The sequence below is a fragment of the Falco peregrinus genome, chromosome 3 (genome assembly GCF_023634155.1).
Source record: "Falco peregrinus isolate bFalPer1 chromosome 3, bFalPer1.pri, whole genome shotgun sequence".
In the NCBI taxonomy this organism is placed as follows: domain Eukaryota; kingdom Metazoa; phylum Chordata; class Aves; order Falconiformes; family Falconidae; genus Falco; species Falco peregrinus.
In genome coordinates this window covers 96394869-96414799 of record NC_073723.1, presented here as the reverse complement: position 1 = coordinate 96414799, position 19931 = coordinate 96394869, and the positions used below count along the sequence as shown (strand labels likewise).

At 38.9% G+C, this 19931-nt stretch overlaps 1 protein-coding gene across 6 annotated transcripts in view; it reads left to right on the top strand.

Annotated features, from left to right (window-relative positions):
* Positions 1-894: 894 nt before the first annotated feature.
* Positions 895-19931, top strand: part of MAK (male germ cell associated kinase) — a 31776-nt gene continuing 12739 nt past the window's right edge. For 3 of the 6 annotated variants that reach the window (XM_055799717.1, XM_055799715.1, XM_055799718.1), the window contains exons 1-9: positions 895-1026; positions 6343-6679; positions 8370-8424; positions 9395-9516; positions 10544-10623; positions 12394-12526; positions 12619-12790; positions 17125-17292; positions 19097-19414. In XM_055799717.1, the coding sequence (XP_055655692.1) occupies positions 6579-6679; positions 8370-8424; positions 9395-9516; positions 10544-10623; positions 12394-12526; positions 12619-12790; positions 17125-17292; positions 19097-19414 (1149 nt within the window). In that variant the 5' untranslated portion in view covers positions 895-1026; positions 6343-6578. Of the gene's footprint in view, positions 1027-1434; positions 1925-2202; positions 2337-6342; positions 6680-8369; positions 8425-9394; positions 9517-9619; positions 10305-10543; positions 10624-12393; positions 12527-12618; positions 12791-17124; positions 17293-19096; positions 19415-19931 lie in introns of those variants that run through there. The other 3 variants (XM_013300556.3, XM_027789066.2, XM_027789069.2) reach the window with 3 other exon arrangements.

Genomic DNA, 19931 nt, shown 5'->3' with positions numbered 1-19931 from the left:
ATTTCTTACAGGTTGGGCTTGTCACCGCTGCCCGTGCCGGTGGCCCTCCACCACCCGCCACCTCTGCTGCGTGGTGCTGAGCGCCCTGCTCCGCGCCTGCGCACCGTGGCATCCCGGGGCCCGTGTCACACCCCCGCACCCGCCTGCACACAGACACCTCTCACCCATGCATGCACCCCTGTGCATCTGCACCCCTGCATGCACACCCCTGTACACACAAACATCCCTACAACCATGCATGCACACCCATGCATACACCCCTGTGCATGCACACACACCCATGCACGCACGCCCATGCATACACCCCTGTGCACACACACACCTGCACCCATGCACGGACACATGCCTCTGCACGCACACACACACGTGCACCCACGCATGCACACCCATGCATACACACCTGTGCATGCACACCCCTGTGCACACACACGTACACCCATGCATGCACACTCATGCATGCACCCCTGCATGGACACACCCCTGTGCATACACACGTGCACCCACACATGCACACTCATGCACACTCCTGTGAGTACACACAACCCTGTACCCATGCACGCACACCCATGCATACACCCCTGTGCACACACACACCTGCATCCATGCATGCACCCCTATGCATGCACCCCTGCATGGACACACCCCTGTGCACAAACACACGTGCACATGCACACACCCCTGTGCACACACACCCCTGCGCGCGCACACACACACGTGCACACACACACGCACACCCACGCACACCCCCCTGTGCACGCACACACTGTGCGCACGCGCAGCACGCACACACGCGAGCCCACATGCAGCCCCGCACCCGCTCCCCCCGCGCCTCGCAGAGCTCTCGCGCCCGCCTGCTGCTGCCCCACGTGACCACGGCCAGGGGGCGGGGCCAGCGGCAGGCCCCTCCCGCCTTCCCGGCCCCGCGCCGTCGCCCCGGCGACGCGGCAGAGCGGCCCGGCGGCGGCTGACGGCGAGAGGCGGAGGCGGGCCGGGGGCCGCCCGGCTGGCACCGCCCGCAGCGCCGCAGTGAGTGGGCGGTGGGACGGGGGCTGGGTTCCCGGCGGCCGGAGCGGGTGTCAGTGTCCTCAGGGGTCGGGCCGGCTGGGGGCCGGGGGGCCCACCGGGAGGAGGGAGCTGCCGGCTTAGGCGAGAGAGGCCCGGGGCCCGGCGGCCGTCCCTGAGCAGGACGGTTTTTCCAGGCTGACCCGAGGTGGGCCGGCGGCTGGCGTCCTGCCTTGGCGATGTGAGGGGCCAGCACGCTCGGTCTGGGAGACGTGTGGGTGTGTGGGGGGGTGTGTGTGGTGTGCGGGGGCCTGCCCAGGCAGGCCGGCCAGCCGGCCTTGGCGGCCTAGCGTGTCGAGGGTTAATGAGAGGAGGGGATGAGGTGATTTCTTCTTTCAGAGAACCAGCATGAAACTTCCAGGCTAGGTGGCCTTGAGTTTCGTAGCCTGAGCAAGTGACAGGAGAGCTGTGCACTCCCGTTTGCCATGAGCAGTGTTATCTGCATGCTCAACAGTGTCATCAATGAAACTAATGAAACTAAAACTGGCACCGAAATGGGCATTTACTGAAACTTGCAATGCTGCGTACATGTTGGAAGATCAGTGTTCCTTCTGGACACTGCCCAAGGCTGGAAAACCTAATTGGAAGTCCAGCAGCAGGTCTTGCTGAAACCATTGCAGCCCTGACACACCTCATACCCTCCTTGCGCGGCGGGAGGAGGTTTCCCGGGGTGGGAAGAAGTGACCTTGCTGGCATGGGGTGGTGGCATCCAGGCAGGTCACTGCTGAACCATCCTGAAAACGCTGGTGTGAATCGTTTCGGTTTGAAACCAAAGCTGGTTTGGAACAAAATGAGGGAAAATATTTCCAGCAAACTGAAGTTCCTGCTTTTTAATATGCCCTGTCCTCAATACCTGATACCAGTAAGTGAAACAGCAGATTAGATTTCTGAAGAGACTTTTCTTTAAAAAAAAATACTTATTTAAGGCAATATATTTGAAAGTACAAATGTTTATTGTTAATGTTGTTAGCTTCTTGCTTGGAACTGAGCAGTCATGCTTTTAGATAACCACTGGTCTTTGATTAGAGTAATGGATTTGTACCTAATCCCAAGAACTGAATCCACCTGTTGTGGGACCTGATTACTGTCAGCTTTACTAATATACAGTCACTACAAAGGAGGTTCTCGTAGCAACAATTTGTTGGTTTGTTGTTGCTGGATTTTTTAACTTTTAAAATTTGTGTCAGTATATGCAATATGGCCAGTTCTGATTGTTGAGAGTAGTACCATGCTCTGTGAACGGTGTTGGTGATTTCAGCAGTTACTGTAAACAGGTTGGTGAAATTAGGTTGTGTTTTGCCTGTCTGTGTGGGAGGTCTTTATTGGGTCATAAATCCTAATTTGTATTTTAATTTGAGAGTAGCCTGTTTAGCATGCAAATGTAAAACTTTTGGTGATGCTTAAGACTTGTACTGCAGAAATGCAGATGATTTACTGTTATTAATTACCTTTTGAAATTTAATTCAGACACCTAAAATAATTTAAAGTTGTTGCTAGTGCTTAAAATAAATCATCAATAGTATAGTAAAAGTGAAAATTTGCTTGAATTATTTAGTACTTGTTCAGATTATCTAAACTTACACAAATTACTAGTTCTTTCAAGCTGTTGTATTTTGTCCTCTATTTGTCCCCTGCTTTAATCCTTCCTTAATCCTGTGTGAAGAGATTATGGGCAGTATGTCGTTAGGAGTATAAAACAAGCTGTTGTTTACAGTAGGATTTCTGTTTTCAGTTTGGTGTTTTAGAGCTTCATATCGCTGAGGAAGTAACACCATATGAGCTTTAGGATGGGAAAGGCCACTTAAGAGGCTTGCATTAACCAGAAAAGCTAGATCGAGCTCTTGCTTTTCCCCAAGTTGGTACAAAAGAGAAAACTGAACTCCACATTTGAAAAACACCGAGAAAAAAAATTGCACACCTTCACTGGGTACATGTGGTGCAAAGTACTAAACGTGTGAAAGTCTGTTGTAGTGAAATGTGAATCTCTAAAGCATTTATATTCTAACTCAACATGCTCTGTAATTCCAGTAGAAGTAAAAGAAGCCCCTGACCCTGGTGTCACACCAGCCTGATAAACACAAGTACTTGGCAGCATCGTTTATTCTAATACCAGTGGACAGTGGCAGTTAAGAGTCACCAGATCCGGTGCTGTACTTCTCAGTCAGCAAACCCCTGTCACCCTCCAGCATTTCTTACAGACTACTGTGTGCCATAGCACTGCTGTAAAATTGGCTGTTTAGCTGTCCACAGAACTCTACCAATTTTTTTAGATACTTCTGTATGCAGGATAAATTCTGTATAAAGTTGGAGAAGAGCTTAGAATAGAGTGTGATACCCACAGTCCTTTTTTTCCACTGCATTTGGTTAGTTTTCAGTTGATAATGTCTAACTATAAGAGTTCCCTTGTTTGCCTTTTTTTTTTAACTGTAAGTGACCAAGACAACTCTGTCATGAGAGTCACTCGTGGAATGGCCTAGTGTGCATCAGTGTGGTAGTGAATGTTTGTGGTAAATATGATAGATCCAGGTACATAGATACAGTTGTCAGGGAATATAGTTTTCACAACGGGTTTTGTGCATTTCCATCGAGCAATTTTGACACTCCTGTTTGACTGTTGAAGGAATGTGCTGCCGTTTCTGTACTTCGATTGTTTTCGTACCCTAAAAATTACAGTATACAGCAGAACAGAAATAAGGCAATAACATTTATTACAGAACAGACAAAATGCAGTTTTGTCAGTGATGTGTTACATTACAGAGGACCTCTAGAGGGAAACACTTTTGTGTGATGCTGTTTCAAGTGCACATGCTGAAATAATAGAATTGGACAAAAGGAATAATTGTAAAAGCATGTGATTAATTTATATTTTAAAAATTACTTGGAAAGCTGATAGGATTTAGGCACCAAAATTAGAGGACTTAAAGGTCAAAACTTGAGGCTTGTGTCTAGATCTGGTTCTGCTTATTGCAAATACAGAGGTTTTCATCTTGGTATTTTAGGTCACTTTGTTAGAGAGCAAAAGGTTGGGCATTGAAAGGCATGAGAGTGTTTCAAATTTGTGACATATATAACTTTAGGAGTTCAGGCTAGGGCCATCTTTGTCAGGTACTACTGAATCCCCTTCGAGAACTCTGTCTTAAACAATGTACAATATTTGTTGCAACAGAGAAACGCCGGCACCCAAATCCTGTCACATTTAGCTTCCCTTTATTTTACATGCCTATGTATATCTATATACAAAATACACACGTGGTTTATCATTGCTGATGCTTTAGGTGCAGATGCTGTGTTTTAAAATGTGTATTGGAATACTTTCAGAAAGTTTTTTGTTTGTTTTTTAATGTATATATATCAGAATAACAAATGATAACTTGCAAGATATGTATGTAGTACATATGCTTATTGTATGTATGCTTATTACTGGAGTCAACATATAGTCTTGTTGAAGAAATGGCATTATTCAAGGTATTAAAGACTAGAGTGCATGCAGGCCCTTTGAGGAATAAGATTTAAAACTGAATTCTGAGAAAAACAGCAGGCTTAAATATATATAAGTTCAATTTAAAAAACAGTCATAATTTGAATTGTCTATGATTTTTACTTTTTGTTAAATCTGTGTTTAGCTTTGTTATAGAATATACTATTAACCGGTGATCATATTTTACTGTAACAATGGCTTTCGGAGGGCATGGATAAAAACTTCTTTATTTTTTTCACTACCAAGCGGGCGGTTGTCTGGTGCAAAGATTTTAAGTTGAAATGGTCACTTGTTACTAATATCTTGACTGATGATTTAAGATTCTTCCCTGTTAACAGAAGCAACAGGGAGTAACAAGGTGCACATTATGACTTCAAGGAAGCAACATTTCAAGTAGTAACAGCTTAGAAGCAGCAGTGTATTGTCCAGGCAGATATTTCTTTTACACAACAGGCTAGTTAACTGGCGAATGCTGTATTCACACTTGTAGGAGGCCAGTTTTATTGTTGAATTTTGCCAGGCCTGTAAATCTCAGGCCTGAGGCTTGTTACCAGCTGAATTTGAATTCCTTAATCTGTTTGGACAGCCACACCAGCCTTTAGCTAATTCTAGCATAAGGGTAAGGACTACAGAGTTGCATGTCAAATTCTGCATCCCCTATAGAGGCAGGCTGACAGTGGATGCCAGCTGATTGGAACTTTATTTTACATTTTCAGACAGCAGAGGCAAAAGGAAGAGACAATGCTGGAATTCAGTTAGCAGTCAGTGGTTGGTTTGTGTTATTTGGGTTACAGTGAGCAAATAATACAGTGATTGGTTGTCAGTTTTCCCCTGGTCTGCATAAGTAAGTGGATGACTATTGTGAGTTTGCGTAAGTGTCTTAACATCAGTTTTTAGGATTGCATCTAGTAGGCAGCCAAAGCTAAGGTTAGAATTAGGATTTGTGCATAGGATCTATGGGAACTGGCCTTCATCTGAATTGTTGGTGACAGATAGTATTGTGTATAGTGAAACCTAGGGTCTGTATTCAGGTTTGAATTAGAATTCAAATTAAGGTTTACATATAATTCAAAGATGAAGGTTCAATGTTTAGTGTGAATTCTTTTCCAAATGGCAGTTCAGATCTAGTCTTCCACACCAATGCACATGAGCTCTCTAATTGTCTCTGCAGGCCTTGTGAAACAGAACGACAAACTTAACTCTTCAGCCATTACTGTGCCTAATCCAACAGTGGCTGTAGACTAAGAATTCTATGAACTTCAGAGCAAAATATCCAAGTACGTTTGTAACAACTCTGTTTACACTAGCGAAGAATCCAGCATTTATCTCGCTGCTTCACCTTCCTTCCACGCTAACTTTAAGCATAGCAAGCCTGCTTGCACTGCCAGTCCAAAACACAGCATTTGGACCCTAGGTTTACTGTAACACCCTGTGCAAAATTTGGGTTCTTCTGTTTTCCTAAACTTCAGCCCTGCCTTCGTTACAGATTCGGAACCTACTGCTTTCTGCAAATTATGAATTAGGAGTTCCATCAGAGGACACCAGTCTTAAACACACTCCTCTGGTTCTAAAGAATTATGACAGTAACCTCAACTCTTCAGTCCCTACTTTCTCTAACCCTAATCCTAGACTGGGAGCCTTCTGTGGTTTGAAGGATTTAAAAGAACTAGTTATATTGAGGTGTTATATTTAAAGAACACATACAGATCTGGGAGCTGTAGTTGTTAGATACAAATAGTAGAGTGTCTCTTTCCTAAAATACTGTAAAATTATATATTTCCCTACCTTTTTGTTTTTTTAAGGATCTATGTGAGAATGACCGTGTTCTTCTGTCTCTTAAACTTCGTGTCTGGATCTCAAAGTAGCTGTAATTTGGAGAACAGTGAATATCCTGCTCCAGCGTGAGAAGCCTTTTACCAGCGTAAAACAGTCTGGAAGAAGATTTCTCTAAGAAAATCAAAGTGCATAGAGTTCTCTAATAAAACAGAAGACGTTTAGTATTTCATAAGCTTTTGGCTATACAGGTCTTTAAAAAAAAATGAACCGTTACACAATCATGAAGCAACTAGGTGATGGCACCTATGGCAGTGTGTTGATGGGGAAGAGCAATGAGTCTGGAGAACTTGTGGCTATCAAAAGGTATGTAGCATCTAAATTCAGTAAAGCTACTTGCAAAAGCTTAAAGATTTTAACTTTATTGTTGTCTGCCATCTGTGTAGCATAGAAAAAATACCCCTTTTTTTAAGGAAATTAATAAAATTTTTTTGAGATACTTGACAAGGTGATCATGGGTCAGACTTCAGCTAACAAATCAATAGAGAGACACAGTTTGTATAAGTTACTGATTTATCTTGGCTTATAAAATTGCATGCTGCTTTTGTTCAGTTTGAACATGCTTTGTTCCAAAAATGTTGTTAGGCTAACACCAAAGGAAAAGCAAAACTGAATGTGCAGTTGATTAATTAGGGAGTTTATTTATATGAATTGTAAGAATACCCATTTTAGTGGGTAAATTTGAAATACCTTCCCACCCACCCGAAAATCTTTTTAGGTACTGCATTAAGTTTCGGATATTGCTACAAGGATAAATACCAGATAACAATCTGGTCAGATAAATAAAGGCTGTGTCCTTGAATCTAATGAAGGTGTGTTGTGTGTGGTCATCAGGGCTGTCATACCTGCCTACAAAGATTTTTACAAACAATAAAAATTGTGCTAGACGTGTGGGAAAGTTCCTCTTGTATTCCTACAGAATTGCAAGCAGGATGTAAAGCATAAGTTGAAATACCAGAAATTATGTGTTGCTGAGATCTTTTTCTCCTTTTATGGACTTACTGCTTATAAGTGATTGAATTTTGTTTTAAGAATTTCAGGTTTCTCCATATACTGCTAGTACCGTTACCTAAGTTAATAGTCTTGATCTAAGCTAAAAAAAAAAAAAAAATCTGCAATTGCTTATTTTCGTTATTTTTAGGCAAAAAGAATAACATTTTGTGAAATATTTTTCATGATTTCGGGATCTGGAATGCTTTTGTGTGATTTTTAAGTCTGGGATTTGAGGGGGGACAGTTTTAGTTGAAGATATGTTTATTTTAAATTAAAATCTTGGGTTTAAATCTCTTTGCTCTAGGCACTAGAACTTTACAGAAACACAGCAATGACATTCACAACCCCATCCCAAAATCTGAGCAACACCAAATATCTGTTTGTTTCTATGCAAGACTTACAAATAAATGTATTACACTCTTACATATAATGATTACTTTAGAGACTTCTACGTGTGTATGAGTATTGCTTGAAAAAATGAAATCATTTTTATTTGGTATTTCATACTTTGAAACAGGTTTGTAAAAATGACTGATCAAGTCAGATGCTTAACTGTAATGTAAGCAGTCAAGATACTTTGCAGATTTCAAAACCACAATTTTCTTGTTTTCCTAGAATGCAGCTTAGGCACAAAGAGGTGATTTTTCTGGTTTGAAATATCGGTGGTTTAAGTGCAGTGTCGCTGTTCCTTTCCGTATTTTTAAAAGCACAATTCAAATGAAACAAAGGGATTTTGTCCCTGATATCTTGGAGTATCATGGTCTTTCTGGCTCTATGCCTCTAAAAATATGTTTGCAGTGATTAATCATTAAACACTTAAATTTCTAGCAATTCTAAGAGTTGAGTTTTTAATTATGTTGCTGATGGGTAGTCCAGAATGTTTTAAATTGAGTTCAAAATACAGCTAATGCTACAGTTGGAAAATAACATGCTTAGATTTTTTTATTTTAAAACCATTCTATACTGTTCACTTAAAATACCTTATCTTGGAATTGTATTTCAGAATGAAAAGAAAGTTCTATTCATGGGATGAATGTATGAATTTGAGAGAAGTCAAGGTAAAGTGCTGAACATAGCACATTTGAAAATAAGCGTGTGGTTGGGTCTGCATGAAGGAAAAGGGCATCTGCAATGTCCAGGCATAAGGCCATACTCTGTGAACTCTTTAAATGGGGGTGCAGATTCCACAAAACCATGGTTTTCTGGCACTCCTAGAGCTCCTGCTGCTTTGTGGAATATCCCACTATTCTCAAGCAGTGGCCCCGTCCCATAGCCAGGACTCTTGTCTTTGGGAGAAGGGGGGGTACAGAAGGAGAGAGCACAAAAGGAAGAGGCTGTGTAAGTGTATGTGTGTGTGAGACCATGCTGGTTTTTTATTTTACCAGCAAATTTCTAGGTGCATATCCAGTCCTTGTAACTTGTATTTAGGACATCTGTAGAAAGCCCTGGAAGTTTTGGCTAGCCAAATGGTAGAATAACACTTCAAATCCTGGGCTTAAATTCCCAGTCATCCCATGTTTTGGGCTTCTGATTTTCTGTATATACAAAACTCCCTGACAAAGGAGTTGGGTATCCATAATTTAGGTTTAACTTACTGGAGATTGCATAATCAGTATTTCCAAAAAGAACACCTGTAGGAGAATCCTTGTTCATGAAAGTTGCATAAACAAAAAAAAAAAAAAAAATTGCTGAGTTTTCTTACTAGGTTCTGTGTGAGCAAGAGCTGTTAGAGCTTCAGAATTGCCTTTCATTGTAGGGAATTAGGGTTTTGTGTTAATCTTCACCCCACCTAGATTAATCCCTAGACATAGAAGATTTAAGCTACTATTAATGTCATTGTTGCTTTTATTTTGAAATTAATTTCAAACGCTATTTTGTTGTTCTTTGAAACAAATTACAAAATTAATATGAACTCTCAGATGGACGTGTTCTATAGAAGCTTCTAAAACAGAATTTACATGTTAAAAATTTAGTTCTGATAAGTGAAGTCATTGTCATTATCTGAAGCCGTATTTTGCTCTGTTGCAGTCTCTGAAGAAGCTAAATCATGCCAATGTAATAAAACTGAAAGAAGTCATACGAGAAAATGACCATCTTTACTTTGTATTTGAATACATGAAGGAAAATCTCTATCAGTTAATGAAGGACAGGTACAGTACGTCTTTCACAGGACAGGTAGTGTGGTATCATTTAATTATCCTTATGCTATCTTGAAGAATGCATTGGAATTTCTGGTTTTGGCTCTTCTTGCAGCCCCACTGATCTGAACAGGAGTTGCTGCACCTGCTTATCTGAGGGTAGAATTCTGCATTGCTCTGCATTACAATATTACATATTGTAATGATTTTTGGAAATAAAGTTTGTTCAGTTGTTAACACGATAGGTTGCATGTCTTTGGTGTGTAGAGCCATGAGAGAAATTCCAAGTAATTATTTTTTCTTCATACATTAAAGTGAAGGCTAATAAAGGATTGAATAAACACTGCGTTCTGTTTTTGCTCATGGATTTGGCTTAAGGTGGCGGTGGTCATCTGCATGTACATGCATGCCTGCTCATAAAACAGACCTGTGTGTGATGTTGCAATCTTGGACAAACAGTACACAGCAAGGCTTGCAAGGTGGACTTTGGAACAGGAACTGCCTTTTCAATAGCATTTTTCTTTGCTGAATTCTTTTGCCTTTAATGTGTGTTTCCTTCAGACATTATCATGCACCTTTATCTCCTAATGTGCAAAGCTCTTAGGTTCACATCCTGACATAGCTGCAAGCAATATTAGCACGATGTTACCCTGCAGCTGAGAAGCATTGCTCTCAGTCTTACCACTGGCTAACATGCTTACCACAGTGCTGCGCTGTGTAGTCTCTTCCTTGGTACATTGCTGCACATTCTGTGTTCATCTGATCGAGCACACTACTGGCCAGCCAGTTTCTACAAAGAGGTAGGATCGTGACCCTCTCTGCAGAGAAGTCTCTCTGCAGCGCTTAAGTGAGTTAAATTCTGGCCTGGGCAGCAAGTGAGTTTTGCAATGAGAGCCAGCTGCATCTGTCTGTGTGCAAGACTTGACGGGTCTGCTTTCATCTGTTTATGATGTGTTGTGCAAAATGAAGAAGCACGTGTGTTCTGAAAATACAGTATTTTTTTTTAATTATGTGACGTTGTTAATCTGTTTCTTTGCAGAAACAAGTTGTTCCCCGAGTCAGTCATCAGAAACATAATGTATCAGATACTACAAGGGCTAGCTTTTATCCATAAACACGGTAGGTTTCATACTAGAGTTTAACTGTGTAGCACTTTTTTAAAAAATAGTGCACAATAATAACATGACTGAAAATATCTAGCAAAGGCTATTAATAATCTCTAATAAAAATTATCCTTATCTATTTCAAGTATGGTGCATTTTTAAACCATTCCTGAAGTTACGCTGTTCTTTTATAATCAGATTTTCTTCTTTCTCTTTCAAAGCATTGGCTATTGTTCATATGCTGTTCAGTACTTTTTTTCACCTCAGTTACCAGATGAATAAACAAGCTAAAGAAACTTGTACGTTGGCTGTACTGTGCATTTGTTTTCTAAAAAAGATCTATTTAAGGAGCATTGATATGTTAAAGGTGGCAGTTTCTCCTGTCTTGAGATACTATATATAACTAATATGATACCCTACATCTAAAAAAAAACATTAAAATAACTTCTTCACTAAGAAATTCAAACATTCTCATTATCAAATACAACCTGGACTTAAATATTTCAAGAGAAGGGACTTTTCTAGGAATTACAAGCACAGTCTAAATAAGAGGTGCTGTGTGCTCACAACAACAAAAAGTGTTTACAAAACTTTTAATGCTCATGTTTAATATCTGTCTGCAAACTGCATTCTGAAATACTGGTATTAAGCTCCTTTGCATTAAAAAAAGTAGTAATTTGCTTTCCTGCTTAACTCCTTTATTTTGTACTTGTCCTTCACATCACATTGGGATCCGTAAAACTTTCCAAAGACAATAAAATATTAGCTGAAAATGAAAAAAGAAACGATGTTCCCAGTGATCTCTGATTGGCTTTCATGTACCCTGGTGAGGCCTGTTCATGCATTCAAATAAGTAATTAATTCTTTTCGGTATTATCAAATACCCAGAAATTGCTATTTCTTGTCTTTCTGATCAAGATCATATACTGTTCTCTGATTATTAGCATCCCCTTTTCGTTCTTTATTTCTACATGAAATAAGTGAGAAAATCAGAATTTAAGAAAAACTGGCATTTTTAAGTTACAATATTAATATTTTGTTTTGACCATAAGTGTTTGGGAATGATAGGTATGATAAATTTGAACACTTACATTTCACTGTAATAATTTCAGCCAATTTCTTACAGTGGTTGTCAGTTTCTGCATGCAAAAATCAAATGTTTTATTGTAGCAAGTGAATTTTGATTTGATTTATATTATAACAAATCATGTGTACCAATTAAACCACAGAATTGATTTGCTTAGCAACTTAACTACTGTCGAGGTATATAGGTGCTCAAGCCAACAGCAAGCATTAAAGAAACTATATGTGCCTGCATTAGTAATATTACCATTCCTGAGCGGAATTTTGATAGCTTTTATATGTCTGTGTCTGCAAATTGTTGTTAAAAGTCGTTCAAGGAATTGTATATATCAGCTAAGTGTGTCAGATACTCAATTTTCCATTATCCAAAACTGACAAAGCAGTTGTAGTTTTTGCAGAAGATTTCATTCTGAAATTGATTTGCTATTTGGTAGTGCTGCAAGAGCCAATTCATTTTCCTTAGTGTGTTAATGACAGTTTACATTTGTTAATTTAAGAACACTTGGTGTAATAATCACTGGAGGGAAAATGTGGTGCTTGTTGGGGAGAGGGTTACCATTCTTTTATGTTGATTTTTTTTTAAAAAAAAAAAAGCTATATTTTTTAAAAAACATCCCACAGCAAATTTTGGATTACGCTAACAGAGGTTGCTGTTTAAGAAGTGATGACACAATAATTTGCTCTTCTGTCTTGTCTTCTATAGGGTTTTTTCATAGAGATATGAAGCCTGAAAACCTTCTCTGTATTGGACCAGAACTTGTGAAAATAGCAGATTTTGGGTTGGCTAGAGAACTAAGATCTCAGCCACCTTATACAGATTATGTTTCTACCAGGTGGTAAGTATATTAAGAATTTAATACATTATCTTAACTAGTTACCTTTCTCTTACCATTTTAATTGATCTATAATTTCTTCCCATCTGCAATAGGTACCGTGCTCCTGAAGTTTTGCTAAGATCGTCTATCTATAGCTCACCCATTGATATGTGGGCAGTTGGCAGCATAATGGCTGAATTATACACACTAAGACCCCTTTTCCCAGGCACAAGTGAAGTAGATGAAATCTTCAAAATTTGCCAAGTATTAGGGACTCCAAAGAAGGTAAGACATAGAAAAACTCACACAATTGTATTTAAAAAAAGAAAGTTATATCTTTTATAAAACATCGCATTTTTTCTCTGTCTTGGAATGAACATATAAATTACTGTCTTGGTAAGTTTCCTGCAGACTTGAGGGTTTTTCCACTGTATTTCTTTTAAGTTTCCATTAAGGTATGCAATGCTAGTCTTTTGCTGTACATTAGCATCTGTTGTATATCATACCATTATGTGCAGCCTTGTTCTCCTTTGAAAGCCAGATAAAATTGTTTAATTTAGTTATTTAAAGTTATGCATATGAGAAAGAAAATCAGAAGTTTCCTAGGATTTAATTTTGCCACAGCCAATTTGTTTTCCTTTCCTGAAAGTGTAATTCTTCTAGGCTGGCACCCAGAATTTGGACCTTGTAGGAGATACCATAAATAAGACAAATTATGCTTTTCTTATTTTTAAAGCATAAAGGAAACACTAAATCTCAGACACAGATCTCTCATAAATACTATTAGCAATGAAAAGTAATGGAAAAGAAATGCGCAGTATTTTAGGGAGGAAACAGTTCTTTTCAAGTGTTTTCTGTACAGGCTAAGTACTATTTAAAAATACAAGGAAAGTTTGGGTAGAGCATATAAAAAAATGTGTGCAATTATATTTACTTCATTTTAAAAGTTGTTTTAGCAAATGGTATGTGATCATGCAAGAAAAGAATAAGCTTACCTTCAAAACTTTGAATAAACTGGAAGACCACCATATAAGTATTTTTTGTAGAATATGGTAGGAGGTGACAGACGTGTATGAGGTACTTCATGGGCACAAACAGAACTTGGTGAAATAACTGACTCAACAGTCTTTAGATCTGGAAGACCTAAGGGTGGGAGATAAAAACATCAATTTCATTAGCATTCTACTGATATAAAGTATATCCTAATTCTTGTTCAGTAAAGGAGCTGTTATAAACAGAGAAGTGTGGAACAGAAAACTTAAAACCGAAATAGATTAAGCTTAGCTAGGAACATGCAGAGCTGGAAGTGGTGGGAAGACATCCAAGAGAACATACTGAGAAACAGGTGCAAACTCATGACAGAGCAGAGAGTAGAAGGTCAGAGGTTGAGAGTTATAGATGATACGTTGTGGAAGTGAAAACTGAGTCTAGAGGTCTGAGTGAGAAATTGCTATGGTGTGTAAAACAGTGCTTGCTATGACAATTGTACATCAGAAGTGTGTAATATGAGCAGTGTTTTAAGACATGAGTTTTGAAACAGATGTTAAGTTTCTTAAACAGCTCACGAGTCTTGGATAGTAAGAAGAACCTTTAGATGTATATTAAGAGTATCTGTGAAAGATGTCAACATACTAGCTTCTGGGACATTTTCAGCGTATAGCATAAACAAGTTCTGGAAGTGCAGGGAGATCAGAGAGAAATTTTTCACTGTGTGTAAGTAGCTGAGCAGTGCTGAGTTGACTGCTGTGGCTTTTCTGTAACCTTAGAAGCAGTTTACAGAAGCAAATCATGACTTTATACTCTGTCATTCCCTGACTAGCAAGCTCATTGCTTGGGAAAGCAGGGAGCATTGCCAGCTGAGTATTTCAGAGAGAACTGTACCCTCTTATAAAGACTTAAAGTGTCTTCTAAAGGGTTAGAGTCACTGCCAGTCAGCCCTCGAAGGATCAGGACACTACGATTAGTTCCTTTGTGTCCCTGTCATCTGCTGGGCAGACTAGGGAATTTTATCCCTTTACAACAATGCTAAGGCATTCTTCAGGGAGATTGCTGTGTAAGAAGAGTACTTAAATATTATGATAGGAATTATCACAACAAATGATGCACTTATAACAAGTGAAGTACTGTTCTGCATTCTGAAAAACAAGTAGTTATTTTAATAGTCTGGTTTTGCAGATAGTTCTACAAATAGTATTTTTTTCAGACATGCATTTTCATTTATTGCATTATCCTGCAATAAGGAATTACAGGAATTATGCCTAGAAGCTATATTCATTCCAATTTGCCTTCCTTTGTTTAAGTCTATACTACCATACTAATGACTTCTGTGATTTTGGGTTTTTTAAATAGTGACAGGCAACTATTTTGCTTTATTTTACAAATGAAGTTGCTTTATTTATGTTGTACCATTCAAGTACTGGCAGTGATGGTGCACTTCTAGTACACCAATTTAATGAAAAAACTGATGACAATCTGTAAAGGAAAGATCAATGAAATGCATTTTCATTAGTTGAAGGTTGGAAGTGGCACTCTAATTCCAAATTCTTTTTTTAAATTAGAAATTGAAATTTATTTTTCATTTTTGGACTTGTACTATTTTCACCCTATCCCTGCAGTTCACCAGTTCAACATGCAGCCCTTGCTACTTGGTTCCAAATAATTTTTGTCAGTACCTCTGGCAGACAGAATGTCACCAACTCCAATAAAGGAGAGAGATGCAGCAGAGGAGAGAAGAGTCCATCTCCTTTAATTTAAATGAACAAATTATTCTCTGAGGTGTAATAGAAAGTTACTTGAAGTCTTGAGACTTATTTTAACCAGACGTGGTTTATAATTATATTTTGAGTTTTCTTTGATTACCATAGATTGTGTTAACAGAGCTAAAGCTGTTGTACATAAAAAGATGAGTAATAGCTAACATGGTATTTTAAGATCAAATCCTATCAAATCAATCCAATTTACTCCTGTAGCAGTGTAACAAGCTTTGTGGATAGAGGAGAAGCATTAATATCATACATTGTCTTCAGTAAGGTTTCTGATGCTGTCCCTCGTAATATTCTCATCAGCGTATTTATACAAACAAACTGCATGATAAGTGCATACCTGTTTTGAAAGCCTTAGTCACAGAGTAAGCCTTACTGGTTCTCATTCAAAATGAAAGATTGAATAGGACTCATGAGTGGTTCTGCATCTGATGCAATTTAAAAATGTATTTAAAGGCCTTCTGATAGGATAGATTTTACTGCTTAAGCTGCTAGATAGGCTGGGAAGGATTGACTATGTTAGAAAACAATATTAGAATTCAGAGTTTATAAAATTAGAGATGTAGGTTTGAAAAAAAAAATTAGCAGTGTGTAGAATGCTCTACTTAGGCAGGAATAATCAGCCACATAAATCTCTGTGGATAACTATCCAGCAAACATACCTGCAGCAGAGGATGTAGGAGCTATATAGTGCATCGTATGTCAACAGCATTTTGCTGCAACAAAGACAAATACTATACCAGTGTGCAGAGAAAGGAGTATTGTCCACTGACACATGAACTAATCTTTCTGTTCCATTTGCTGTATTATATCCAGTTTAAAGTTTTGCCTTTCCAGAGAGAAAAATCAGAGAAGAAAAAAAAAAAGCCTAGACTTGGGTATTCAATTGTTTGGGTTTCTTTAGCTTACACAAAGGAAGACTGGCAGAAAGGAGAAGAAATACACCTTCTAATGTATAAAAAGGCTCTTCTTGAGAGAAAAGAGTAATAGTCCTTGGTATCCATGGATGATAGCACACTCAACAGTGGTCTTTTATTGTAGTAAGAGAAATACTACTTACTACATGGGTAAGTAGTAAGTAAAACATGAGGGTTTTCTACATTTTTCTAATCTTGAGGAGAATTAAGCTCTTTTAGAGCAGTTGTGGAGTGCCAGAAACTGGAATCCTTCTGAGACTAATACCTGTCAGGAAGGGACAAAGGTATGGACAAGATGATCTCTTAAGGTCTTTGATAATTCTGTGGTTCTGTATTCAAACAATGGAATTATCAAGCAACAAAGGACTTCAGGGTTTACCTTCCGGAAAGTTAAACACTCAAAGAAGAGTTTTCATCTGGTGGTCATGGCTTTTTGCTGTTGTAATAATGTCTAGTTGTAATTTAATCCTTGGCTGTCTCAGTGGTGGAATCAGTGGTATATTGTAGAGGCTGCATCATGGTTACACAACCATGGTATGTTGGGTGGAAGGGCCTCACCTCCGCTACTGCCATACAGAAGGCATGTTGAAGTCAGCTGTTTGAACTCATTTATCTAGTAGAGGGGATGTTTGGTACTGCTCCTGTTACTGCTGCACTCCCTTCTCCTTCAGATACAGTATGTCCAAGTGTGGTATCCACAATAATAGTTCCACCTTTACCTACAGGAGACCTACAGGACTACCATCGGAGACTGATGCTGCATTCACTGGTGTTGTAACAATTGTAATGGAAAACAGGAATGCCTGTTTTCCACTATATAGGAAGGAGCTGCACAGACCAAGCATGACTCAACCTGCATAAAATTAAATTTGATCTAATACCTCAAAGATACATCTTCTTTGTTCTTTCTTGGTACTCATTTTTCTTTCCTTTGAAACAGAGTGACTGGCCAGAAGGACACCACCTTGCTTCTGCCATGAATTTCCGTTTCCCACAATGCGTCCCTATAAGCTTAAAAACTCTGATCCCAAATGCAAGCAGCGAAGCAATACAGCTTATGAGTGATATGCTGAACTGGAATCCAAAGAAGAGACCTACAGCAAGTCAGGTCTGAGCACCTGAATGATTAAGTATAAGACTGAATTTTCTTGTACCGTTAAAAAGTTGTAGATACAAAACCAGATTGATTGCCATAATACTAATGGCCAGAGAAACATCTCTGCATTTTGAACACTTTGGGAATGAGACTAAGTAGTGAGGAGCAAAAGTTCTAAGCCTGGCTCAGCAGACATCAAAGTCTTTAGCTATTTTTGCAATGTTGTCTTCTGTATGGTTACATTCATACATACTTCATACTTCTGTGTACAGGATAGAGAAAAATCTGAGCTGCAAGTTGCCTGAATTGTAACTATAAGTCACTTCTGTCACCTTCTTTTTCCTCCCCCATCTGTACGAAGGAAAATATTGAGAATTAAGCTTTGCTTTTTGTGAAGCTATGGATGGAAGGCAGTGTGAAAGAGCTAAGAATTATTTTTACTTGGAGATTGGACATAAACTGTATCATGTGATAAGGAAAGAACTTCTTGAAGAATATACCATTAGGTCCCAAAGGTCACAGGTTTTCTCCAAGTTTATTTTTAAAAATTGTATTTCAAGTAACAAATATGGTTGCACTCTACTGTTGTTTTGGGGTTTTTTTAGTATTCATACCTAGTGCAGTCCTTGCAATCCTATTTAGAAGGTATAAAAGGGGGATACAAACAGGAAAGAAAAAGGACATATTGCAAGTTATCCTAGGTAGATGTAACGTAAGTGATTCAGAAGTGGTTAAGCAGATGGTACCAAGGAGAGCAAGCATTTCTCCCCACTTCATAAAGCATATCTATTGTTACAGTCACTGAGATCTAACTGTAGTCTAGTGCTATAAATCTCTACACAGAATACTGCATGGTGCTTTATGAAAGCAAAGAACCAGCTTTTGCCCAAGTGAGTTGTCAAGGAAGCAGCTGCACCAGTTGTGTAATCCACATCCAAAAGGGAGACTTTAATGCATATATGTGGAAATGTGTACAAAGCCAGCAATTCACAAGTGCAGCTGAGGCAAAGCATCTCTTTGAGAACTAACAAAGAGTAGTATCGTACCCAGAAGTAGCAGTGTGTTGTTTTGACATAGGAGGAGCTGTGTTAGCAGAGTATGTCTCTGCTGTGCATCTAGTGGTGGACATGAAAAGGTCAGAGGGAAAAAAAGTGAAATATACATCTGCCTGAAGATGGACACCCTAGTTTCTTAATAAACACTGTAAAGGCACAGCAAGTACAGTGAACATACTTCAAAGCAAAACAAAACCAGTGAAGCTGGTCACAAGAAAATGAAGGAGAAACTTTGCTCATTAATATCCCCTAATTGTAAAACCCATACAATTATATTAAATGGCAGTCATCACACTTCTGGGTTTTTGCAATTAAAAAAACCAACAAACTGCTCATTGAGTTGCCAGAACATAGTTAGCAATGGAAACATGTAATAAAGCATGTGGTAAAGGTAGTGGAGACTACCTGTTTTAAGATTGAAATTCATTACTGCATGAATATAGAACTGCGTCAAATGTAAAATTCACATCAAAACAGACTCCACAAAACAGAGAGGTAAAGGAGGGCAAGGAATGGTGTGACTGCTGTAACATGTACAAGTGGATGCATCTTACTAAATTATATGACGGGAATTGTTTAAATTGTTTAAAATACACTTTTAAAAGAACTGACAGTTATCAGTGCACACTGATTACATACGATTTCATTATGCATCCATCTGTGCTGAAGGGTTTGCTCAAATGCTTCAGACACCTGCTTTTAGATCCTTGGTGAAATCAGCTTTTTGAAGTAACATTAGTACGTTGTATCTTCTTCTTCAGGCTTTGAAGTATCCTTACTTTCAAGTTGGCCAAGTTTTAGGACCTCCTCCACAGTACCTGGAGAAGCAGACTCCTATTAAACCAATTCAACCAACAGAGCCAAAGCCAGCTTTACCTAAACTGGAAGTTGTGTCCAAGCCAGAACCTCTGTCTTCACCTGAAGTACCTGACAAAACGCAGTCACAGTCCCTGTCAAAGTTTAACCACCAGCCTCTCCAGCAAATTCAATTGCCTCAGAATACAGCTAACCAGCAAGTACCAAAACAGCAGCAGCCACAAGCACAACCATTTTTTCCAGCCATCAATAAAAACTCGCCAGTAAGTTGTATTCAATAAAAACTTTGGTTTTATTAAAAGTTCTTACTATGTTCAATGAGGTGATCCCTTGAAAGTCATCATACTTTTCACTAGAGGAAGTACAGGTAGGTAATTGGAGACTAATGAAGGATATAACTTGCCACTTAGTGAAATTTTGCAGCAATTCAGAAGACTAGATTGCTTGTAACAACAATGTGTGTTTGTTTACCGCATAAGCATTTCAGTAAAAGCTATTGTAATGTAGTTACAACAGCTATCATTTATTGACCTTTGAGAAACGGTTCACAAAAATATTGGCAATATATAATAGACAAGTGAAAAGGGAGAACTTCGCTTGCCTCAAGCAGGAAAATACCCAAGAAAATTCATCTAATTCCGATGCTTATAAGAATTCAATGAGTAAGATTTTCAGCAAGGTGAATATTGAACTTTGATTTATAGTCTTCATTTTGCTTTCCACTTACACTTGCTGAACTACAGTATGAAGTATGTTAATAGGTATTCAGAAAATACCTGA